The sequence below is a fragment of the Zea mays genome, chromosome 1 (genome assembly GCF_902167145.1).
Source record: "Zea mays cultivar B73 chromosome 1, Zm-B73-REFERENCE-NAM-5.0, whole genome shotgun sequence".
NCBI lineage: Eukaryota > Viridiplantae > Streptophyta > Magnoliopsida > Poales > Poaceae > Zea > Zea mays.
Genome location: NC_050096.1, coordinates 35504115 through 35521661, shown reverse-complemented (window position 1 = coordinate 35521661; position 17547 = coordinate 35504115). Strand labels below are relative to the sequence as shown.

Genomic DNA, 17547 nt, shown 5'->3' with positions numbered 1-17547 from the left:
AAAGTTATGCTGATACCCGGAGAAGAATACTTGAGTTTAAGGAGGGAGATTATGTCTATTTGAAGGTGTCACCACTCCGGGGCATGAGAAGGTTCAGAGTCAAAGGAAAGTTGTCCCCTCGCTTTATTGGACCCTTCTTAATCTTAAAGCGAGTGGGAGAGGTTGCATATCAATTGGAGTTACCAGATCATCTCGCGGATGTTCATGATGTATTCCATGTATCTCAGCTGAAGAAATGTCTCAGGGTGCCTGAAGAACAGTTACCAATGGAAGACCTTAGTGTTCAAGAGGATTTGACTTATGCTGAGTACCCCATCAAGATTTTGGATACTTTGACTCGAGTTACGAGGAATAAGGTTATAAAGATGTGCAAAGTGCAATGGAGCCACCACGGTGAAGATGAAGCAACTTGGGAAAGAGAAGAAGAGCTTCGTATAGATTTTCCCCACCTTTTCTCTAGTTCTTCTTAAATCTCGAGGACGAGATTATTTTTAAGGGGGGTAGGATTTGTAATACTCAAATTGTATACCAAGAATAATAAAGAGAGCTCCTCATTTTGTGTGTCTTATTTGCATCATAAAAAGAGCACCTATGTAATGGAGAGTGACTAAATAAAACAATTATTCTAAAATAAAGAAAAAGTGCATTTGTTGGAGTTTTATGTGTTGTGCATTAAATAAAATAATGAGGTATTAATTATTTGAAACTTGATTTAACCCAAAATTTGAAATTAGGGTTTTGAAAATAAGGAGAAGAGAAGAGATAGGAAAATATAAATAAAATGTATAAATAATTATCTTCAGCCTTAGTATGTTTAAGTGCAAAACTAGAGTTTATAAATAAAGATCCACAAAAGTTTGAAGTAATTCAAATTGAGTTTGAAAATGAAGAAAAAGGAAGGAAAAATAAAAAGAAAAAGATAAAAATCCTAGCTGGGCCGCAGGAACCCAATTCGGCCCACTCCCTTGTTTCCCTCTCGCGTGCACACAGCCCAGCGATCGGGTGCCGACACCCTGGCCCCACGACACAGCCTCACAATCGCGCTCGCTCTCGCGTGTCTCATTGACGCGTGGGCCCGGGAAGTCAGGCGTCGTCTTCAACCAACCCGACCGCAACGGCCGCCGCGAATCCTCCGGGATTGACCAGCTAACGCCCACCTCCCGGACTCCTCGGCCGCACTCGTGCCCATATCAGCGTCCCTGGGACCCGTCCGTGCCACCTCGACCGCCTATCCACCCCTTAGAACCCGAGAGCGCCGCCGCCAGGTTAGAGCTCAAATCCGCCGCGCGCCAAGACTCGCTCGCCGTCGACTCATCCTCGATTTGGTGTGCGGGATCCATCTCCGGGACCCCTTGAAGCCGGTGCGGAGTTTGCCTGGGCTCGTCTTCGTCCCGGGAGCGTCGAATTGCTCGTCGCACTTCGTCATCCGCCGCGGATCCGCCTTCGTCGTCGCCGGATCCTCTGCGCGCCGAGATTGTCGGTAATAACCCTTCTACCTTGTTCGCCATACCCTCGGCTGCGTGGCGCACCGTTTAATTTCTAGAATAACGCGCCTGGTCGTCGGATTGGGTTTCCTCCGGCGATGGTCCGCCGTGTGGCTTGGGCGGCGCCGCCGTCCCGAGCTGGGGGTTGGGGGAACACGCGGTGGCCGTCGATCTCCCAGTGAACGGCTCAGATTAGAAGCAGGTGTACCCCTTCGTCTCGTTGCTCGGGTACCGTCGATCTCAGATCTAATGGATGGGGTTAGATCTAGCATAATTAAATCGCGACCGTTGAACTCAGATCTGACGGTGTAGATTATGTACCGTTTCGGCCGGGTGTGGATCTAATCGGGGCCGTTCGTTTGCGATCCATCGGCCGAGAATCGCCCGTAACCCTTCGCCGTGGCAATTTTTCTAAAGAGACCCTATAGTTTTAAGTATTCAACCCGCCGTCCTCCCCACTGTTTCCTGAGTCTTAGGAGTTTTACCCCGTAGCCCCTGACTTTTCTAGAAATCGAGGCCCAGTCCAGAGACAATTAAAACAGAGAATTTATTATAAAAATTTGTTTTTAATACAAAAACAAATCTAGAAACTTAGTTAATTCATAGAAAATTCATTTTAGCTCCAAATTGAGCCATTCCAATTTCTAAAATTTTGTAATAATATTCTTCATCATTTAGTGTCTCTGTTTTGACAAGAACTCTGTCAGAAAATTTATTTATCATCTAATCCTATTATAATCACCTTAAATCTTAGGAAATTCATAACTTAAATTCTAAAACTCCAAATTCAGTGATTCCAGTTTCTATGGTTTCATTTTAATGTGTAGATTTTTACTGTATATTTCATTCATCTGTTTGGTGTGATGTTAATTTATGCTATACTATGTATGTATTGTGTTGATGTGAATAGACGAGCAAGCTACTGTGGAAACTGAGGTTCAGCAAGTAGAGATAGCTGAGCAGGAGCTCATTACAGGCAAGTTGTGCCCTTGATCACTTACTTTTCCCAGCCATGTTCTTATTAATTTTAATGATCTGCATAGGTTAATTTTGATGGGAGCCTTTATGTTACCCCAGTTTTGATTACCTCTATACCTTGTTCACCCCTGAAATATTTTTGGGTAGTATTTGCTATTGCTTTATGTGGATTGGGTATGGAGATACACTACTCATGATTATTCTGTTATTATCTTGTTACTATTACTGTTCATGTTAAGATCATTAAATTAATGGGAACATGGAGCGACCACCCGGGAAAACAGTGCTACCACAAGGGTATAATGGGACGCCCTTGGCTGACTAATTAGGAAAGCTAGTGGAAGACTACCTTACCCGAAAGGGGCAAGGGCAGTAGGGGAGAGGTCAGTGCGGGGAGGTCCCTGGTTGATTTTGCTGCGATGGCTATCAGCCAGGAACCCTGTACTGGATCTTCCTATAAACTGTAGCGGGTTTTCGGAAGCTAGTGGAACTTTGTAAAGGCCTCGTAGTGGATCCCTAGCCATTCACCTCGGTAGTGTCTAAGGGCCTTGCAAACCCAGGCGACATGGGATACACGACTTGTGGGTAAAGATGCGCAACCTCTGCAGAGTGTAAAACTAGTATACTAGTCGTGCTCACGGTCATGAGCGGCTCGGACCCTCACATGATTAAATATGGAACTTAAATTCAATTTGACATTTGCATCGCATTTGGGATTATTTTACTATTACTGTTCTTTATTATTATTAAGGTTTGGTATTTACTTACACTTAGTAATTGCTAATAAAATTTTGACCAACTTATAAAAGCAATGCTCAGCCTCAACCTCTATTTCATTGATCAGCCTTACACTACATGAACTCCCACCTTTGGTGAGTTCATGCCACATTATTCCCCACAACTTGTTGAGCGATGAACGTATGTGAGCTCACTCTTGCTGTCTCACACCCCCCCACAGGAGAAGAACAGGTGGTCGAAGAGGAGCCGCCTAACACTGAGGAGTTCGATCTGATCTAGGTGGCGTGTCTCGGTCGACATTGGCGCCGACGATCCTTAGTTCGTTTTACATTTATTCCTTTATTTTGTAATAAGTCTTCCGCTATGTAATAAATACTCTGATGATTTATGACATTTATCTCTATACACTCTGTTATTATATATGTTGTCTTCTTGGCGCATGTATGAGATGCACCCGGCTTTGTCCTTTAAAACCGGGTGTTACAGAATCAAACTATGTACGCATTGTTCTTCTTCAAGCTTCTTCACACATTTTGCAATGGTCATCTTGTCGAAGTTGATTTAGACACTTAGTAGCTTATATTTTTAGTTTAAGCACTATGGTTACTTACTCATGAACAACTTATATAATATCACTAGGTACGATCAAGCATAGAAGGAACCGTGATATGGTATATACTTTAAATTCATTTTATTTGCAATGAATGACCTAGAATATGCCTATATGCAGTAATCACATACTAGTAAGATATGGATGCATATGATCAATCCATGTTGTCTTGAGTGGTTGAAGGAGAGGCATAATAATCATATGGTTTGGAGTCAACTCATGTTGGAGAAGTCAGAGATATTTCGTACATTTTCAAGTTTGCAAAAATCTTGCTCCATCAAGTGGCTTAGTGAAAATATCGACAGGTTAATCTTATATGCCCACAATCATAATATTTATTTCCCTTTATCTTGTTTCGTCATCCAACTTCACGAGGTCTCCTACCACATAGGACAAATCACCACTAATATAAACTTCATGTGGGCCTCAAGCCCATCTCACTTGATGCACAATCCATCACATTACCTGATAGACCCTTGGTGAATTGAACTACGGGTATCTAATACGGAATTCTGCTTGTGTGTTTGACCTCGTAAAATGGTCCGCTTGAAAGACTTTCACGAAACAATGCCACCAACATCAGATAACTAGTTTGTATCATAATCCCTCTAGTATCCTCGGGTACTCGGTGCAGTGAATGTCATAGCTCATTGTACATTTTAAATAACACACTACTCTCTCGAGTGTACGTTAGTGATCATCTTCTGAATTCGACACAGAAAATGGCTAAACCTTGTAGTGAATAACTCAATTGATCCATGCTATTCTTTGCTTTTTTTTACTTAATAACACAGTAGGATCATAAGGTGCAAGAGCAGGTTGACAGTCACAAAACTCAAAACGACTCAAAAACTTTTTGTGCGTAATGAGATTGCACATGTGTAAACCCACCATTATCTTCTCTCACCAAGTGTAACTCCATCGTTTTCTATCGGCTGCTTGCTATTAAGAATAACATCATTTTTTATTGTCAATATTTTATTTCAAAACCATTGGGTAAAAGGTACTTTGCTGTTTTGCTTTATCATATTAAGATCAGTTACAAAATTTGGCATATCATCAACATAAACAGAACTTTTATTTTCATCGTACGTACCAATAGTATATACATTTATCAGCTTTATTCACGGTAAAATTGACAAATATTTATTTAGTTTAATGGTATCAAATCAGCGAGACAGCGCCGTCCGGTTCGTTTTTTTTTTACTTTAGGACCCACCAAACTAGTGCTAGCACAGTAGTAGAGCGCTCCGCGGCGCAGAGGGCAGAGCAAGGTAGACAAGCGACAACGCCGGTCGGTCACGGCTCACGACCCGTGTCTGTCGGTGGACCACTCGGCCGGCGGCAGCGGCACCGAGCCGAGAGCTTGGACCGCGATCGGGTTCTCTCTTCCCATTTTCAACCCGATTTATTTATTCTTGCGATTGCGAACGCGAGAGGCCACACGAATGCGGTGCGCGGACGACACATGCGGCGGGGAGCGGACAGCGTCACTGCGGGTGTGTGCGAGTGCGAGTGCGAGTGCGAGCAATAAAGATGTGGCAGGCACCCACGCCGTGTGTACCACCCAACCATCGCGCGCGCCACCATCAACTTCGTACTGGCCGTCTCCCTCTCCTCCATTTCTTCTCCTTCTCGCCGCAGCAGCCAAGCAGACTTGGCCCTGCTCCATCCATCCCACACAGCGCCAGCATTTGCTGTTGCTTGCGAGTAGCGGCGGCCCTCTTTTTGCTTGCCCCCCAGAGGGCCTTATTTTAACCACGGCGCGCCGCGCGCTGGCGCACTCAGGAGGAGCATAGGCTGCATAGCATCCACGACCCCCATCTCCCACGCCCACCGCCACAACACGCCGCGCGGCAAAGAAACAACGCCAGAAAGCGATCGGATCGGATCCGGATCGGCAGCAGTCAGTGCAGTGCATCCAGAGCGGCAGAGCCCCGTCGTCCCGTGGCCGCCAGGTCGATCCCCCAGCGGCCGGCCGGCCGGCCAGTCCAGGCCCTCCCGCGCGGGGAGTTTTCCTTTTTCTTAATTTTCCTTCCCCTGGCGTGCCGCCCCCACCACGTAGCGAGCAACTCCTCCCCGCGCTCATCGCTCACTCCACCTCCAGGCTCCAGCTACTACTAATACCCGGGCGGTGCGAAGCTTTGCCTTTAGGCTTTAGCTAGTACACCGAACGCGCCAAGTCCCGGAGGCGGAGGCGGTGATCTTTGTTCGTTTCCTCGCCTCTCCTCCCCTCCCCTCTCCTCTCCTTTCATTCCCTGTCCCGTGGGCGGCAATGGCGGGCACCGCGCGGATTCTTCCTGCCGCCGCGGCGGCGCTGCTGCTGCTGCTCTGCATCGCGGGCGGCGCGCGGGCGGCCAACGTGACGTACGACCACCGCGCGCTGGTCATCGACGGCGTGCGGCGCGTGCTCGTCTCCGGCTCCATCCACTATCCGCGGAGCACACCCGACGTGGGCATACTTCCTCTCTCTTTCTCTATTACTCCACGCCCCCTCCCACCCAGCGAGTGTACGTACTGACGCGCTGTTGGCATGTCGTCGGCAGATGTGGCCGGGGCTGATCCAGAAGGCCAAGGACGGCGGTCTGGACGTCATCGAGACCTACGTCTTCTGGGACATCCACGAGCCCGTGAGGGGACAGGCACGTACAAATACATACATACATCATCAGTTCATCACCCACCTCGCAGCGCTCTCATTCTTCTCTGCAGTGATACCTTCTCTTCTCCGTCGTCTATTTACTTTTTCCTAACCATCTAATCTTATGCTCCTGCCATGCCATGCCATCATCGTCTGTCGGTGTTGGCGTTTGCTTCCTCTGCACCCTATGCTTTATTCTCTTTAATCACCTGCTCCTGTTTCTTTGCTTCTCGTGCCGTGCTGTTATTGCCTCTCTTTTTTTACACCAAGCCTGACGGCAACGAGGTTCACCGACATGGCAGTACGACTTCGAGGGCCGCAAGGACCTGGCCGCGTTCGTCAAGACCGTCGCCGACGCCGGCCTGTACGTGCACCTCCGCATCGGACCCTACGTCTGCGCCGAGTGGAACTACGGGTCAGCAGCCTCACCTCATCACTCCTCACTCAATTCAGTAGTGGCCTGCCCTCACCTCATCACCACCCTGCAGAGGCTTCCCGCTGTGGCTGCACTTCATCCCCGGCATCAAGTTCCGCACCGACAACGAGCCTTTCAAGGCGGAGATGCAGCGCTTCACAGCCAAGGTGGTGGACACCATGAAGGGGGCGGGGCTGTACGCGTCGCAGGGCGGGCCCATCATCTTGTCCCAGGTCCGGCCTGAGGTCCATCCCGTGCTTAATTGGCTACCGTGTCTGTTCATGCCATGTGCGTCCTGACCCGGGCACGGCGTGGCTGTGGCAGATCGAGAACGAATACGGCAACATCGACTCGGCGTACGGGGCGCCCGGAAAGGCGTACATGCGGTGGGCGGCCGGGATGGCCGTCTCGCTCGACACCGGCGTGCCCTGGGTCATGTGCCAGCAGGCCGACGCGCCGGACCCCCTCGTACGTGACGTGACGTGACCCGACCCCACCTCGCCCCGATCAAATGCCTCTCTGCTTTTGATCGAGATGGACCCGCCTGACCACCGCCAGAGGTGAATGCATTGCAGATCAACACCTGCAACGGCTTCTACTGCGACCAGTTCACGCCCAACTCCGCCGCCAAGCCCAAGATGTGGACCGAGAACTGGAGCGGCTGGTTCCTCTCGTTTGGCGGCGCCGTCCCCTACCGCCCCGTCGAGGACCTGGCCTTCGCCGTCGCCAGGTTCTACCAGCGCGGCGGCACCTTCCAGAACTACTACATGGTACCTTTTTTCCCCCCTACTCAGTGTTCTTAAGGCGCTTAGACGAGCAAGTGGATCAGACAGGCGCCTTAGCGCCTAGGCGGGAATGGCCTAGGCGGGAATGACGAGTAAGGCGACCAGTTTTGCCCGGGCGCCTGGACGCCTAGGCGACGCCATAAGAACACTGCCCCTACTGTACTACATCATGCAAGATAGATAGATACTTCATCCATTCTATGAACTATTAAGACATTTCAACTTTTCTATGTACATAGCTAGCTATCCACTTAAATATATATACTATGTCTAGATAACTAGATTTGTATATGTTCAGTATATAAAAACAACCAAAACGTCTTACAAACTGAAACTTGAAACTGATCAGAAGAAATATTTGCCCTCCCGTTTTGCCATGACAGCTGTCGTGCGTGCCCATTGATGCTGCCAGTCGGGCCTGCACTACTGATGCAGCATTTCTAACTCTGAATCTTGCCGTTGCAGTACCATGGAGGGACCAACCTCGACCGCAGCTCGGGGGGGCCCTTCATCGCCACCAGTTACGACTACGATGCCCCCATCGACGAGTACGGTAAGTAGCTTCCGGTTTGCCTCGGCAGCTCTGCTTTCATTTTGAGCTCGTGAACCTCCTTCGACATGCATGTATGGTTCCTTCGACATGCATGTATGGTTCCTTCGACACTGCTGCAGCAGTGTTATGACACTTTCAGGTACAACATTTCATCAATTATATGTGGCTACTAAAAAAAAAGATCGTGTTCAAATCCTTGTGTACGATGCCTTAACTACTCCCACCAACCCACGGTAGGCATTATTTCTCCGCTATACAAAGTACCATTGTCGGGCGTCACCTCCGTTCACCTCTCCCCACTTCCTACATTTGAATGGTAAAAAATCTAAAATCATATACAAATGGAGATTTGGACCATGGTTGTTGACTTCAAACACATGCATGTGTTTTATACTCTATCCTCCAGCATAAATTTGAAATTGTAGCAACGTATAGGCACTTTGCTAGCTATTTGTTTGGGGTAGGCCTTAGAACTTATTTAGATGTACATGGATCCACCTTAATCCACACGTGTTCTGGATTAAGATGTAGATTAAGATGAATCCATCTTAATCAGCATGTTTAAATAGATCATATTAATCCACACGTATAAGTGGATGTATCCAACTCAATCTACACGCGTTCAAGTGGATTGGAGTGAAACTTAAACTAATTTTCACTCTAATCTACTTCAATACATATGGAATAATGTGGATGTTAATACATCCAAACAAGACCTTATTTCAAAAAAAAAAACTTCACAGAACGAAATAGATGTTTGACGATGATCGCAACAAGTTGTATGTTAGGGGATCATGGAGTGCCAGTATGTCACGTTAGCATGGACAAAGCATCAAGGAGACATTTTATCACTCCACCCCACAGAAAATCGCAGTTGATTTATTTGTCACCTATGATGATGATTCAGGACTAGTCAGGCAGCCAAAGTGGGGCCACCTAAGGGATGTGCACAAGGCCATAAAGCTCTGCGAACCAGCGCTCATAGCAACTGATCCGTCATACACTTCTCTAGGTCCAAATGTTGAGGTATGCCCTTTATTTTTCAACAAAAAGTGCCTTTGAGACGACAATACGAGTAAACGTTCGGCATTGCAGAAATCTAGCAAATTTTGTTCTGAAGAAAATATTTACCTTCAATGTCTGGTCCGTATAAAACAATCTCTGCATTCTTCTATCTTCAGGCAGCAGTATACAAAGTTGGTTCAGTTTGCGCAGCATTCCTTGCCAACATAGATGGTCAATCTGATAAAACCGTCACCTTCAATGGGAAGATGTACAGGCTTCCCGCCTGGTCTGTCAGCATCCTTCCTGACTGCAAGAATGTGGTACTTAATACAGCTCAGGTACATATAATTACACATAAGTTCTTTGCACTTGTGGAAAGATTGACCACTAATCTGATTCAGATATTCGTGGCTACAAATTGCAGATCAATTCTCAAACGACAGGTTCAGAAATGAGATACTTGGAGTCGAGCAACGTCGCATCAGATGGCTCATTTGTCACGCCAGAACTGGCAGTATCTGACTGGAGCTACGCCATAGAGCCTGTAGGTATCACAAAGGACAATGCACTTACAAAGGCTGGACTGATGGAGCAGATAAACACCACAGCAGATGCCAGTGATTTCCTCTGGTACTCAACAAGGTACATGCCTTATTGCAATTATGCATATGGTAACGTGCACTAATAAAACAATTATTTGCTCACCGTTTGTGCTAATAATGGTGCAGCATCACAGTTAAAGGTGATGAACCCTATCTAAATGGCAGCCAGTCTAATCTGGCAGTCAACTCACTTGGACATGTTCTTCAGGTCTACATCAATGGTAAAATTGCAGGTACTGCTCGAGAAGATAGCAACATCATCTGGCATTTGAACTGTGGTTCTGATTTTCTTAACATAGACCTTTCATGCATAAATCAAATTTGTGTTCTGAGATACATGTGCTAAAATCTTATCAGGAAGTGCACAAGGTAGTGCAAGCAGCTCACTCATCTCATGGCAGAAACCAATTGAACTTGTACCTGGGAAGAACAAAATAGATCTTCTAAGTGCAACAGTTGGGCTGTCGGTAAATAACCTTCACTATAGAAAACATGAAATATACCACTCCATTTTGCAATGTGACTTGGTCCTGGTGTAACAGATTTTATAACATAAATTTCCCTTCACCTTCTCTGTTCGTACAGAATTATGGTGCATTCTTTGACCTGGTAGGTGCTGGAATTACTGGCCCAGTAAAACTGAGTGGACTAAACGGTGCGCTCGATCTGTCTTCTGCAGAATGGACATATCAGGTAGCCTAAAGCCCTAAACTCTACTTGGAACTCTATTTGACCAAAGATGCATCATGATTCATATTTATTAATCATAATTTGATCAGATTGGACTCAGAGGAGAAGATTTGCACCTATATGATCCTTCAGAAGCTTCACCAGAATGGGTCTCAGCCAATGCTTATCCAATCAATCATCCACTGATTTGGTACAAGGTCAGTATGGAATTCAAATGATCATACATTCATAGTACCATGGAACCAATCCATATGAGACATTTAAACACAGCCAGTATGGGCTTAAAAAACAAGATATATACAGTCTATTTGTTTGGCTAACCCATTTCTCGAGTTGCTGCATTGGGTTGATGTGCTAACTGTAATTTCCAAAACAGACCAAGTTCACACCTCCTGCAGGTGATGATCCTGTCGCGATTGACTTCACGGGAATGGGGAAAGGTGAAGCATGGGTGAATGGACAGAGCATTGGTCGATACTGGCCAACAAATCTGGCTCCACAGAGCGGTTGCGTCAACTCTTGCAACTATAGAGGAGCCTACAGTTCAAGCAAATGCCTCAAGAAGTGTGGCCAGCCATCACAGACTTTGTAAGACTTCCACATAGCCCCCCAGACAATGTTCTATAATATTTTCATTAGTTCCTTTTGTTCCCTACCTGCAGAGCCAGTTCTATTATTTCATCTGTGTCAATTTTATGTGTTCAGCTCTGTCTGTAACTTATAGGTCTTAATAGCAGATTTACATTTCTGAAGATTTACACCCTGCTAGATTTGAAGTACTGAAACTATGGCACATAAAGCATGCGGTTTCAAAATTGCAATACTAGTGCACACTGTAACGCTGAGCACTTTGAGCAGCGTATTCTGATGTTGCAGAGAAATATAGCAACTGCAAGAACTGAATGACTATTGATTAATTGGATTTGTACCTTTTTAAACAGGTACCATGTTCCCCGTTCGTTTCTCCAACCAGGCAGCAATGATCTAGTCCTTTTCGAGCATTTTGGTGGTGACCCAAGCAAGATATCCTTTGTGATGAGGCAGACAGGAAGTGTGTGCGCACAAGTATCAGAGGCACATCCAGCCCAAATTGATAGTTGGAGTTCTCAACAGCCGATGCAGAGATATGGACCTGCACTTCGCCTGGAATGCCCAAAAGAAGGCCAGGTCATCAGCAGCGTCAAGTTTGCAAGCTTTGGGACACCGAGTGGCACATGTGGAAGCTACAGCCATGGCGAATGCAGCAGCACTCAGGCTCTCTCAATTGTTCAGGAGGTAACAAGCCACCCATTCTCATGTTTCAATGTATCAACTGAATTCTTGTGGGTCGCTGACAGTGTTACTGCGAACTCTGCAGGCTTGCATCGGAGTGAGCAGCTGCAGCGTGCCAGTGTCGTCGAATTATTTTGGAAATCCATGTACAGGGGTCACAAAAAGCCTTGCAGTTGAAGCTGCATGCTCGTGACATGTCTGATTAATATTGGTTCATAGGAAGCAAATCACCTAGGACAAGGTGAAACCTTCTCTGTAGGCAAGCAGGCAAAAAGGAATAAATGTTCCCATCCTGATCAAAAGGAATAAAAATATTCTGAAAATTGCCACATCCAAGCTATTAGATGGTATGCTTAGGAAGTATTGTTATTGTTAAGATATAAATCCATCCATCATGACAAAGAAGGTGATCTTTTTGTAATCCTTCTTGAAAAAATAGAATGATTTGAATTTCGACAAGTTAACTATACATCCTTGCCAAAAAAAATTGAATTACACTTCTCAACGAATGGACAGTTTTGTCATACCAAGAGACATCTGGAATCCTGAAGAGCAAGCAACGTTGGGAGTCCGCACTACTTTGTACCGCAGAAAAAAATTAATACCTCACTAAAACCTCCAGGTTGCATGATCTCTTTAGCATAATGGTTCAGCTTGCAGTTGTTTCAGCTTCCATCCTCCAGGTGGCTTACCTCTAGGGGCAGCCCACTTGGAAGTTGGAAATTTGGAATGGAAAGACTTTCACCACGATGATATTGTAGGGCATGTCACAACGATGAGCATTCATTTTCATCTTGCTACAAAGCTCAATGATAGAAGAACACCAATTGGCAAGAAAAATTCAATGGGATTGAACCAACAAGAGATCAAGGACATCATAATACATTCAACTTGTTTACACCAAAGGAATCCAGGACAATAGTTTTAAACAAACATGGAAAACTGCAGTCAATATTAACTGGAAATGGGTCAAAAGTGGTATGTCAATATAAAGTGGGCAAATATTGATTCACAGCTCATTCAAAAGAAAGCAGCAATCAGCAACAAGCAATAACAGAACATGTCCACTCATGATCTAGAGGCTTTGTGTGCAATGGACAGCTGTAAAAAATGCCATCTCTGAACAATAAAAATTAGCAAGGTACATCTTGTAACACAGCTACAACCAAAAATTCACTTTCCTAATCTCACACCAAGCGCATCAAAAGGAACACATTGCCAAGACAGAGATAGAGAAGCACAATAGACTGTCAACTTGCATAATCATCGACATCAACATAGCCTTTTGGTTCCAAGCAAGTTGGGGTAGGCTAGAATTGAAACCCAACAAGAAGTCACCAAAAAGAAAGAGGGAGAGGGAGAGAGAGAAAGGGGAGGGGGGAAAAGCTTTTGAGAGAACTAAAAGGGAAAAGGCCTAATCACGGTTCAGGCGCGTGCATAGCTTCTTTTCAAGCACTTCTATCCAAACACAACTCCTTCGGGATATTTCATTCCTTCAAGTCCCTTTTGATAGCCTCCTCCCATATTAAGTTTGGCCACCCTCTACCTCTCTTCACATGTCAACTTGCATAATCATAGTTATCAAAAATTAATCTTTCATTTCCCATGCACAGATTATGGGCTCAATAAATGTAAAAATGGCAGATGCAAATGACACCATGCACTAATCATAAGGAGCAGATTACAGGATAGGCATGCAGCAAAAGTATATATCAGTCAACAAAAGAAACCAGAAAGGTTAGCAGAATCTAGCAACTAAAGGCGTCTCACTTCTGAATTGCTAACTACTTCCCTCCGTCCCAAAATATTAGCCGTTTTAGCTCTTGATTTTATGTCTATGTTCAAATGAATGGTGATGGATGTGACATATATATAAAACAAATACATTAATTATTGTATGAATCCACTAAAAAGGTAAAACGGATTTTATTTTGGGACAAAGGGAGTAGATGATAAGACAGGTTATTCGTCATGCACAAGATAATGGGCATCCAGCTTGCTACAGCTGCTAAAAAAGTAACATGTTAGAATAGAGCTACCAACAGTCAAGTTTGATCTGGAATACTAAAGCCTAGCTGTTTAGTTTGATCTGTAAATGAAGGATGACCTCTCCTGCTCTCCAAATTCTGAACATAAAGGATTACAGAAGTAGACAATCAAACTACCCCACATGCATACCACCTCCCATAAAATAAGCATTAGTTTCCATATTTGGTCTCTTATTTGCATCCATCACCTGATCTCTTATATCAAGAAATTGCTTGGGATGGTAAACTGCTGGGTGTGCATGCATTTGCATAAAATCTGTTGCGGCCATCGGCAAAGAGCCGCTCTCTAGGTTGATACACTACCGGAATCAGCTCCTTTGCCGTGTGTCTCAGACACACGGCAAAGGCCATTTTACACTCGGCAAATGCTTTGCCGAGTGTAACACTCGGCAAAGAACGCTCGGCGAACTGTACATCGGCAACAGCCTCTTTGCCGAGTACTATTTGTCGGGCACTCGGCAAAGGCTTTGCCGAGTGCCTAATGGCGCTCGGCAAAGAAAAGTCACCGTCACGGCGCCAAGTAACGGTGACGGATACTTTGCCGAGTGCCGCCTGCGGCACTCGGCAAAGAGGTCAATTTTGCCGAGTGTTCGCTCGAGAGGCCCTCGACAAAGACTGACCCAGTGGGCCCCACTGCCAGTCCCTGTGCCGAGAGCTCTAGTAGGCACTCGGCAAAGGAGGACTCTTTGCCGAGTGTCTGTTTGACAGGTACTCGGCAAAGAACCCTCCAGTGGGCCCCTTTGCCAGTCCCTTTGCCGAGTGCCTTGGCAATAGCACTCGGCAAAGATGTCTTTGCCGGTTCCCAGGTTTCCTTCTTTGCCGAGTGCCATGGTCAGCACTCGGCAAAGATGTCTTTACCGGTTCCCAGGTTTGCTTCTTTGCCGAGTGCCATGGTCATAGCACTCGGCAAAGCGACCCTTTGCCGAGTGTTACACTCGGCAAAGTGACCAGAATGTCCCTTTTTTATTTGCTTTTGTTGTTCCATCCAAACAAACAAAAGATATATATGATTCACATCACATTATATATCAATCACATCACAGAATGAACACATTTATCATCAACACCATATATATCACAAAGTCTCACAAATATAAGTAAGGATCATCACAAAACAGATATAAGTCTGCGTCATCACTAACATCACCAAGTATCTCACAAGATAAAGTTTAACTAACATCACCAACACTCATAAAGGTAAGTCTGGATCATCACAAAACAAATCATCAACGAGGTGGGCATCTGGACTGGTTCGGCGAAGGGCTGGACGAAGCATGAGGGTTGTTCGACGCCGCCGATTGACCCTGCACAGAGAAGAGATTGTATGTGTGAGAACATATGAATATATATCATGCAGTACTAAAATTTTGATACTCACAGGAGTAGTGAACTCTGTAGGGTCAGCTGCAGGGAACAACGGAGGTGGTGGAGCATGACCCTGTGCGGCGCCAAGGCTCTGCATGTACGCGAACATCTCCGCCATCCTCTTCTCTAGCTCCTCACGTTGCCTCCTCTCATCATCTAGCTGAGTCTGTAATATTTCGCCCTAATGTTACGATAATGCAAAGAGAAGATATATAAAAATCAATGAACGATGAATAGATAAGGAATAACCTGGAGTTGCTGGATACGATGCTGTGAGGTGTCCTGCCGAGGTCGTATGGCTGGGCTCGCGCTCGTGCTCCTTGCTCGCGTATAATGGAGTTTCTGTGCCTCGTACATGCTCTTTGGCAGAACGTGATCCTCCGGAAGCAGGCTGCCAATAACTGTCAACAAACCATCGAATGCGTCTCGACTCATGCTATACTGCGACTTGAACGCCATTATACGCCCAATGGCATCCAGTTGAGAAACCTTTGTCTTGCCGTGAAGGGGTTTCTGTGCCGCGTCAAACATGTCGTAGAATGTCTTTGCGGTCGCCTCTGGCTCGTCCTCCGTACGTCCTTCGGCGAACTGTGCCTCGTGATAGTCGTTCAACATGTCTCCTACCCCGGCATCAGCATCGTAATCCTCGACGCGTTGTCTCACCACCTCCTCTCTCGTGCGATGCGCTTCACCATGGAAGATCCACCGAGTATAGTCCGGCGTAAATCCATTCTTCCAAATATGTTCTACCATGACCTTCTTTGGTTTTCTTTTCCGGTTGTCACATTTGCTACACGGACAAGGGACTAGGCTAGCTCCTTTAGCAGCTTCGCCATATGCCCGTTCCACGAAAGCATCGGTCTTCCTAATCCATTCTGGGGTGACATCATTACGTCGAACGCGGCCCGTGTACATCCACTCACGGTCCTCCATCCTCTAACATATATAACCGAGTATAGTTTAATATAGACATGTAATGCATGTACACTACGTTCCTACCTTCTAATAGGTGAGGATAGGTCCTAATCCCACCCGCGGTTGCGTAGATGGAGTTAGTTTCCATGCTCTACTCCGATCCGAGATAGAATTTCGGCAGCACCTCCCCGCTGTTCTCCGGATACACGTCCTGGCAGAGAGAGTGTACTGTCCGGAGAACAACAGGGAGGTGACGCCGAAACTCTTTCTCGGACCGGAGTAGAGCATGGAAACTAACACCATCTACGCAACCGCAGGCTGTCCAAAAAATGTGGACAATTCGAAACTGATACATTTGTAGATATGCAAAGATCTGCATATCTACACCGTATCTCTTTCGAACGGGAGACGCCTAACTGGGTTACGTGATCTACGACCATGATGCGGAAATAGAGGTTATACCTAGGGTGGCGGTGGAGTCAGGCTAGTGGGGCTGTGGCGGGTCGGTGCAGTGGCGACGCGACGCGGTGCAGGCAGACCCGCAGCGGCTAGGAAGACCTCTGCAAAAAATACATGCCTGTCAACAAAAAGAGTTATGTGTAAATGTGCACATGTGCACTAAAGTTTTACAAAGGAAAACTTTAGACCTCTACCATAAAAGTTTTACAAAGGAAAACTTTAGATGTGCACTAAACTTTAGACCTCTGTCAACAAAAGGAAAACTTTCTAAACCTACTTGGCCTCTAATATGTGTAAATGTGCACTAAAGTTTTACAAAGGAAAACTTTAGACCTCTACCATAAAAGAGTTATGCAGCGTAGTTTCCAATCATATATATATATATACACACTAGCATAACAAGTTAAATTACAAATGTAAGCATGTAACCTACAAAAGCATCAATGAGATAGAAATGATGTAGACCCACATCGAGGACGACGATTTTAATCGAGGTATCGAGAAGCTCATGGTTTTTCCTAATCTTCATTGGAGCCCCTAGCAAGGATGCCCATGCGAGGGACAAGCTCTCGACCAAGTAGCTCTATTGATAGCCCACATTCCTTCCCTATGCGCAAGTGAGTCTTCATGGTAGTCTTCTTTCGGATCTCTTTCCATTATCTTTATTATCATGTATTTGACCAATACGTTGTTGGTCACACATTTCATTTTGTACACGCTCAATGACCTCACCACATTTCATAGGATCTTATAGGACTACAAGCCCTAGTGTACAAGCAATGGTACATGGAAGCACTAGGTGGCAAGGGTATGGAAATCTCACTAAGCAGCAGGCCTAAACTTAGGGCAAGTGCTAAATAGTTGTGAGGATCTAGATGGCTAGAGAACTACTTCTACAAAGTTACACAAGCAACAAGCACAACACAAGTACTAATAAAAATGTTACATACACTCACTAGGGCGCGGGCGGACGGGCGGGCGCCGGCG

The 17547-nt window shown here is 45.8% G+C and overlaps 1 protein-coding gene and 1 long non-coding RNA gene across 2 annotated transcripts; one reads left to right on the top strand and one right to left on the bottom strand.

Annotated features, from left to right (window-relative positions):
* The first annotated feature begins 5979 nt into the window (after positions 1-5979).
* On the top strand, positions 5980-12087 carry LOC100279948 (beta-galactosidase). The gene is made up of 17 exons (NM_001152898.1): positions 5980-6262; positions 6357-6452; positions 6754-6866; positions 6940-7099; positions 7191-7334; positions 7442-7636; positions 8117-8204; positions 9112-9230; positions 9386-9547; positions 9634-9851; positions 9938-10044; positions 10169-10278; positions 10397-10504; positions 10591-10698; positions 10878-11089; positions 11443-11776; positions 11859-12087. The coding sequence occupies exons 1-17, from the start codon at positions 6086-6088 to the stop codon at positions 11964-11966; spliced, it is 2559 nt and encodes an 852-aa protein (NP_001146370.1). The 5' UTR covers positions 5980-6085; the 3' UTR covers positions 11967-12087.
* LOC118473513 (uncharacterized) lies at positions 7848-9566 on the bottom strand. Its single transcript, XR_004853089.1, has 2 exons — positions 9336-9566; positions 7848-8317 (listed from the first exon to the last, which is right to left on the bottom strand). It is a non-coding gene; the product is annotated as an uncharacterized lncRNA (long non-coding RNA).
* Positions 12088-17547: the final 5460 nt, after the last annotated feature.